Here is an 8,807-nt window from a genome sequence, read left to right on the forward strand (position 1 = left end):
CAGAAATAAAAAAGAAGTCACATATCAAAGTCGCCGTGAAAAGGCGAGTTGTAGCCCACTGTCTGAGTGTCATATGAAAGCTTATTAGGGTACAGAGAAAAAAAGGCACACAGTGGGGAAAAAGCATGAAATGTCAACTTCAATCTCGAAATTTCCACTTTAATCACGTAGTTTATTTTGTCATTAAAGTAGATCATAAACTTCATCTTAATATCGTTTAATTAACCAGTTTCTCAAATCACATCGTAATTAAAGTATAGCACGTTAAATGCTTTGTTTTGTAGGCCAATTTGATCTTCGTTGTGCTCTATTACTACTTGCTTCTTAAACCGGCTCTCTTCCTCCAACTGGATATAGAATCCATTACATTCATGATATTACAGCTCTCTGAATAACTAAAATACGGAGATGTATATGCGATATTTTCATGATGATAGGAGTTAAAGCATGTTATTAAAACATGGGAACAAGGCGCAGTGATTGTGTGCGACCTTTGACGAAATTTATTGCACCAGTACTCATGGGCGGCTCTAGGCAGAGAAAGAATCGGTGGCTCCTTCGCCCGCCAATGTCAATATGTTATCTTATGCACGGTGGATGGCCACGTCCGTTGCAGACACTGCATAGCTGCCTCGTGCTCATTACACAAACGTTTAACTTTTGTCGAAATTTGCCACTGCGTTTTAGCTGTGTCTTTATTTTCTGTTTCATGTTCAATATATATTGGTATGGCCGACCCTGCAGTCCTTGCTTTTCTTTCACCAAGTAACCAATCGCCATACAATCAGCTCTGTAATAGACGGTAAACCATCTGTAAGCTTAAAAGCGCGATTCTTCCAAACGTTTAAGGAACATTGAAATATCTTCGTAGTACATGTTTAAATTATTCTATCCTTCACGCCAGTCCCAGTGAAGAATATAGATTATTTAAATGAAGTCAAAGTTTTATCTGTATAATATAATAAACATATTTTACTGCATTTCATCTTAAAAATGATATCGTCATCATATGTAAATACGCGCTTTATAAAGTGGCTCAGGTTGTGCGATATTATAACTGTAGTGCAAGTTTACAGTGGGGTGATTGTACAAACAGTTCTACAAGGAGCACTTGATTGAGTGCGTTTATACTGTAGTTCTTGGGATGAAACGGTTTCTGAACAGCGAGGTCCGTACAGAAATGACTTTGAAATGTTTTGCCGTGGCTGAGGTAACGTGTGCTTGAAGCTGTATACCGATAATTCTCTTTCCGATCAGCTGCTGCTGTGATTCACACTCAGATACAGCGATATAAATACTCAGAGTGGTGCAGCGAGAGTAATATGGAAAAATGATCCGCTGTGGCAAATGGGAGCAGCTGAAAGAAGAAGGTGCAGTGTGAGTAACAACGCTAAAGCAGTTATGGTATTTGGAATACTATGGCTATTCCCTGGACCATTATATTGTTACAAGTTAATTACAATCAGATGCATTACACTAAAACAATATGCGGTTAGTTTCAGTGTATTTATAAAGCCGCGTCAGGAAAATAAGGAGTAACCACACAGGAACAGTAGCATTGCTTTGACGCTGGGTGCCGCCAGTCTGCAAAACCGAGCGGAGAACTTGCGTACGACAAGGTATGAGGTACCGTGGAAAAGTGCGTGGCTTTACGACAAGTGTAGGTTTTATACATCGCATTTTGAATGTGGAAAAGTTCTTACGCACCATTTATACATGAGGCCCCAGTTGTTTTGGCCCATTTTGTATCTCCTTATTGTTTGGCTGCTAATCAAGGAAAAACACAATTAAGGGGTCCGAGTCCTAGAGAACAAGTCAATTAAAATTAGTTCAAAAATTAGCTAGCAGCAAAAACAGGTCACTCATTAAGAGTAATAATGAAAACCTGCAGCCATGGTGGTCCTCCAGGACCAGAGTTGGTGACCACTGGTTTAGATCTCAAACTATTTTGATTGCTGTTCATGTATTTATTAAATACAAATTAGGTTCTCAAAGAAAAACATACACAACACATTTCTGGTGTCAAAACTTCAGTTATCAGTGGTAGTCAAAGTACAAGATATAGTGATAATTAAACAAAATTACATTTGTTCTCACCTGCATTGACAACTGATGCATTCCAATCATTTTTCCAATAGTCTTGCACACCAGATTCAGGTTTTACCTTTTGTTTGATGATACTCTGGTCACTAGAATTCATTTCTGACCAATGGATGATACTGCCATCATTCAAAACAGACTGATCCATCCCACTGTCCTTTTCACCTGTGTAATCAAGTGTACTGTCTTCCGTGACATTCTGTGCCATACTGCTTTCCAACTCGGCAGAGGACTGAAAGCTAATACATGCAGAATCCTTACTACCTGTAGGAACAAATATTTTCGTGATACCAGCTGCATTGTGATGACCATTCCAACTCCCAGTCTGAACTGGTTCACATTCATCACTGTAAGATCCTGTACTGTCTGTAACAGAAGCAATAGAAGTTTCAGGGCTGCCTGGATAGTCTTCACAGTAGTGAACGGGTAAAGAATCCTTCCTGGATTTAACATTTATTGTAGAAGAAAATAATGCTCCAGGGCTAGGCCCCATTATTTTCCCTGAACTCCTTCCATCTATCTCTTGTGGTTTTACCGGGGAGCAAGATGAGGCTTGGTCAGAATAAAAGGAATGAGGCACATAGGCTGCATGATCAACAGAACCTTGATCCCCTGTTTGATGGTTATCTGCAAGGATATGAAGCAAAAAAGGCTGTTTAAGTCATACTCAATAGGACTGGCAAACAATCAAACAACATTTTAGGATAGGAAGAAATATACAGAGAGTCTACAAAATAGTGTGAAACCCATTTTCAGAATGCAAAGTTTCAGTTTACCAAAAAAATTGCATATTTAACTAGATCTCCGTTAGTCATTTAACCATATGGATAGAAATTGTACTTTTATTCATTACATTTTTTTGAAGATTTAATTAAAAAAGAATGGAGTTTCCATCTTTATCTTGCCAACATTAAACACCACAAGATCAAAATGGTGACAGTGACAAAAACAATGTGTCAAGAATTTTTTTTTTTTTTGCAAGTGCATAAGGTACAGTTTATACAATTAAACTCAACTATCCCATTACGAAAAAGAGAATTGAGTTCTGTTAAGTTTCACATTATTGCTGCTAACACAATTAATCCCTTTACGCCTACTTGACAATCAGTTTAAAAAAAAAAAGCCAAGTTCTACATTATCCCACTTGTTTCAAGTTTTAACCACCTGTAAAATGTTTATGAAATGGAACTCTTGGAATGTGCAGTTTCTTGCTTATACAGTTGCTGTGCAGATCAATATCTAAACCACAGACAATGCAAGTAGCAGAAGAATTTAAAAAAAAAAAAAAAAAAGCAGTCAAGTACAGTAACATCACAATGATTTATATCGTTAGGTGTCAATCCAATACCCTAATATGGGTAAAATTTGATATAATGAAAGTTATGCATACAACTGTAGCACAATATCCACTGTTAATCACAAAGTTTTTACTGCTCCTCATATGCCATTGACTGCTTAGATTAAGAGCAACATCAGAGTTATGGACAAAATGAAGTTGTTCCAAGCACATTCCTCATCATACAATCAGTAAAACCTCTTTAAATTCAGGGTTGCAAGGGGCTAGAGCCAGTGTCAGGATCTAACAAAGGATGAGGAATCGGTCTTTGTCATGGACCCATTCACAACCTCCAAAACAAAAGGAAAACACCCACAGACAGGTGTAAAATGTGAAACCTCCATAGGGATTTGAACCCTGGAAGTTACATTTGTGAGATAGCATTGTTAACCACAGCATTACTCTGCGTTTACTTAAATTCTGTTAAGAGTACATGGAGTAAAAGTCTATTTCATTAGGTGGCTAATACTAAGAATTCCAAACAAAATACTGATATACACAACATAGTTACTGTCTGCCTTTAGAGTCTCTATCCCTCTTATCTCTTGTAAATTGATCAGATATATTACCAGGAGCTGCTGATGTTGTCTCTCTGGCGCTGGAGTTCCCCATTCTCTGGTATTAGCACTGCTGCTCTGTTTGCATTGCTCTCTTGCTTCTATTTGCCACCTAAAGGGAACAAACAATTTAAATCAATTTTGGATGCCCATCCCTTGCATATTATCAGGAGTTCATGTCTGGAGCACCATTTGAAAAACATTCAAAACACAAAATGAATAACAGGAAATGAAATCCTAGCTTGGCAAGGAACAGTCTAAACAGACAGTGGGTGTTTGCAGTACAGTGTTCTCTTAAAGCAGCAAGTTATATTGGCAGTTCTTTACTGAAATGGCAAATAAACTTGTGATCATGTGATTAAAAGCAATCTTTACAAAACACAAAGAATTTTTAATTACAAATACTGAAATTAATTGTCTCAATTTTTTTCCCCATTCATTTTCCAGACCCACTTTTTCATGTCAAGGTTGTTGGGACTATGCAGCCAATGAGTGTTCTCATTCCTGTTGACTGACACGGACTACCAGCTGCTATTATATATATATATATATATATATATATATATATATATATATATATATATATATATATATATATATATAAAGTATTCATAGCACAGCATAACTTTTCCACATTTTGTTATGTTACAGCCTTATTCCAAAATGGATTAAATTCATTTTTTCCTCAGAATTCTACACACAACACCCCATAATGACAATGTGAAAAAAGTTTGAGATTTTTGCAAATTTATTAAAAATAAAAAAAATTAAGAAAGCACATGTACATAAGTATTCACAGCCTTTGCCATGAAGCTCAAAATTGAGCTCAGGTGCATCCCGTTTCCCCTGATCATCCTTGAGACGTTTCTGCAGCTTAATTTGAGTCCACCTGTGGTAAATTCAGTTAATTGGACACGATTTGGAAAGGCACACACCTGTCTATATAAAGGTATCACAGTTGACAGTTCATGTCAGAGCACAAACCAGGCATGAAGTCAAAGGAATTGTCTGTAGACCTCCGAGACAGGATTGTCTTGAAGCACAAATCTGGTGAAGGTTACAGAAACATTTCTGCTGCTTTGAAGGTCCCAATGAGCACAGTGGCCTCCATCATCCGTAAGTGGAAGAAGTTCGAAACCACCAGGACTCCTCCTAGAGCTGGCCGGCCATCTAAACTGAGTGATCGGGGAAGAAGGACCTTAGTCAGGGAGGTGACCAAGAACCCAATGGTCACTCTGTCAGAGCTCCAGAAGTCTTCCTGTGAAGAGAGGAGAACCTTCCAGAAGGACAACCATCTCTGCAGCAATCCACCAATCAGGCCTGTATGGTAGAGTGGCCAGACAGAAGCCACACCTTTGTAAAAGGCACATGGCAGCCCACCTGGAGTTTGCCAAAAGGCACCTGAAGGACTCGGACCATGAGAAACAAAATTCTCTGATCTGATGAGACAAAGATTGAACTCTTTGGTGTGAATGCCAGGCGTCACCTTTGGAGGAAACCAGGCTGCGCTCATCACTAGGCCAATATCATCCCTACAGTGAAGCATGGTGGTGGCAGCAGCATGCTGTGGGGATGTTTTTCAGCGGCAGGAACTGGGAGACTAGTCAGGATAAAGGGAAAGATGACTGCAGCAATGTACAGAGACATCCTGGATGAAAACTTGCTCCCGAGCACTCTTGACCTCAGACTGGAGTGACGGTTCATCTTTCAGCAGGATGAACGACCCTAAGCACACAGCCAAGGAGTGGCTTCAGGACAACTCTGTGAATGTCCTCAAGTGGCCTAGCCAGAGCCCAGACTTGAATCCGATTGAACATCTCTGGAGAGATCTTAAAATGGCTGTGCACCGACGCTTCCCATCCAACCTGATGGAGCTTGAGAGATGCTGCAAAGAGGAATGGGCGAAACTGGCCAAGGATAGGTGTGCCAAGCTTGTGGCATCATATTTAAAAAGACTTGAGGCTGTAATTGCTGCCAAAGGTTCATCGACAAAGTATTGAGCAAAGGCTGTGAATACTTATGTACATGTGATTTCTCAGTTTTTTTTTATTTTTAATAAATTTGCAAAACCTCAAGTAAACTTTTTCACGTTGTCATTATGGGGTGTTGTGTGTAGAATTCTGAGGAAAAAAATGAATTTAATCCATTTTGGAATAAGGCTGTAACGCAAAATGTGATGCGCTGTGAATACTTTCTGGATCCAGTGTGTGTGTGTGTGATAGATATAGATAGATATACATACTCATGAAACTAAATTTTCTGGATTTTGGTAAGGAAAGTATTCAATTTTTATTCATGTATCATATTGGATAGAATTCTGCACTTTTCTTTTTCAATCGTCAGATTATCTTTTTTTGGCCCACAAGGTTTCCTGTATAAAACTGGCCATGAAAGCCATGCTGTTGTACATATGCAGCCCCATTGACAGCACCAAATTAAGCATGCATTAGAAATATTTCAAATTTAAAAACTTTTACTGCTAGAAATTACCATCGCACATTTAAATTTTCCATAAAGAAAAAAAAGTAAATACAAGTATGGGACAACATAGCATGAGTCACCAAATGTTGAATAAGCGTTTCTGATTAAAAAGCAACACAAGATGTCACATTATCAGACTAATCAGAGGTAACTTTGTGACAGGAGGCTATATAGTACTGACTGCCAGCATTAACTTTCAAAACCTGCTGGAATTTGTTTTTTTTTTTTTTATTTAAAATGATATAGGGTCTGAATTATTTACACAAGAATGATTTATATAAAGCTTTTCTTTATATCAGGAGTGATTTTGTTCAAACTTTCATTAACAGCAAATGACACTGAATAAGGAAGTACTTTTGGTTCAGTGCTTTACACAATTTAAAGAATTAGTTAATGTTGGAAAAAATAGCATTTAATAAACCCCATTATACAAAATGGTATTTAAGCTTGTTGCTACTTACTGTTCTTTGGAGGGGAGGGGGCACATAGTCCTCTGCTGTTCTCTTTATTTCACAGATAACAATTTTAGCCACACTTACTAGAAACTGGCCAAAGATTGTAACTCCCACCCCTCCAAAGTTATCAGATTCAGCATTCATCTGACCCTCCAGAAGAAGGATTCATTTTTATTTCTCCACAATGTCTAAAGTCTAATCTGACCTGGTATTTAGCCACCAAACCCCAAGAGATAAGGCAGCAGTTGACCAATACCTTCTGTACTGGCAGTAGTTTAAAACGGAAAAAGCTCAGCTTTACCAGCAACAGCATGGCAAATAAAAAAAAAAAAAAGGTATCCTTAAAGTTGTGGTAATTGAAATAAAAGAATCTCCAGACTTAAGAAAATCAGAACTGAAGCAATAAAGAAAGAATTGCCAGGCCACAATTAACATCTATACATGCATACATACACACTTCATTGTTATTTACCCGCTTGTATAAAACGAATTGGCTTAATAAATCGGATCATGCTTACAAAAATAGAAAAGCACTTATTGCTACATTAAATATGCATGCAGTATTAAAGTAACCAGTACGAGTTCCTGGAGATGTGAGGCAGTATGGCATTTAATTCAAGTTACTGTTTAAAGGGCAGACGAAAGCGAGTACATTACACGAAATGCTAGCAAAAATTAAATGACGTACAATTGCTAACAATCTCCTCCACCAACACGTTGCGGGACAAGAGAGGCGTGAGGGCCCGCAGGTCAAACCGGACGTTCTCTTCGATTCATTTGCACTTTTTATTCAGAACAAACAAGACGGGACAAGAATCAACTGCGGCCAGCATCTCACTCAACCAGTCGGCGTCGAAAAGAAGAAGTGCTACTGCAGGAATGCATACGGGTAATTTTACAATAACAGAGAGACTCCACCAATATTTATTAATATAATACAATTACCTTAAAGTGAACCTGTGAAAAAGATCAGTGCAGCTCAACTATAACAGGATAAATGCAGCCCACAATAAAACATACAGGCATCCGCTTTCCTTTCCGGAAAAGACCACGGTTAAACTAATAAAACACGTTAAACTTTACCGGCTATCATAAGTAACAAAGATAAATGAATAACCTCAGTTTAAGAGCAGGTGATGAGAGAAACCCCGTTGAACGAGTTCCTCTGCGTTGCCATTCATCTCCCGATCCCCCTTTTTTAATAAGGAAAGGTGGTTGTCACTTAAGTATCCGAGTCAAAGCTAAGAATGACGGAAATGTTGATTGTTTATCTGCGGAGCATCCTATGAATACAGCGAACAATCCCGATCTCCTCGCTCCAACGCACGCACAGCTGTCTCCTAATCAGGTGGTCACATGTCATCAACTGCGCCGAGCCAAGAGCGGAGAACGTGCCAGACACGCCTGAGACTGCGGCAGGTAAATGTCTGGCATGCCGCTTTACAGGCTGTGACGGGTGGAGAAAACACACCCTTCAAGCAACGAAACGTCACATCGATGTGTGAACACACCAACAGGACCAGATACGTCAGTAAATATGAAAAAGATTCTCACGGCACATTTTCTTAAGTATACCTTTGTGATTCAGCGGGAAACAAAGCAGGTCAGCTGCAGGTTCTGCGCGTTTTCTAAATGCTTTTATGTAAATTTTGTTCAAATCAGTGATTTGGTGCTTATTTGTATAGTATGACTCATTAAATCAAAATAGTTGCATTCGTCTTGGGAAGAGCTCGAATTCTAATTATCATTCAGGTGTCCATTCCAGCTTTATTCTTGTAACAACTTTGAAAACTATTGTATACATTCAGTATAAGCAATTTTTTCATAAACCGGAGTGGTGATTTATCGTGTGACGTCTTTTTATGAAACTGACAAGAT

At 38.5% G+C, this 8,807-nt stretch overlaps 1 protein-coding gene across 3 annotated transcripts in view; it reads right to left on the bottom strand.

Annotated features, from left to right (window-relative positions):
- The window catches only part of si:ch211-195o20.7 (cytospin-A), a 72,221-nt gene extending 63,871 nt beyond the window's left edge, over positions 1–8,350 (bottom strand). The window contains exons 1-3 of one of the 3 annotated variants that reach the window (XM_039748361.1): positions 8,047–8,350; positions 4,006–4,105; positions 2,098–2,727 (exon numbers count right to left, since the gene is read on the bottom strand). In XM_039748361.1, coding sequence (XP_039604295.1) covers positions 2,098–2,727; positions 4,006–4,048 — 673 coding nt within the window. In that variant the 5' untranslated portion in view covers positions 4,049–4,105; positions 8,047–8,350. The other 2 variants (XM_039748359.1, XM_039748360.1) reach the window with 2 other exon arrangements.
- Between the last annotated feature and the right edge of the window lie 457 nt (positions 8,351–8,807).

Source organism: Polypterus senegalus, chromosome 3 (assembly GCF_016835505.1).
Source record: "Polypterus senegalus isolate Bchr_013 chromosome 3, ASM1683550v1, whole genome shotgun sequence".
Taxonomy (NCBI): domain Eukaryota; kingdom Metazoa; phylum Chordata; class Cladistia; order Polypteriformes; family Polypteridae; genus Polypterus; species Polypterus senegalus.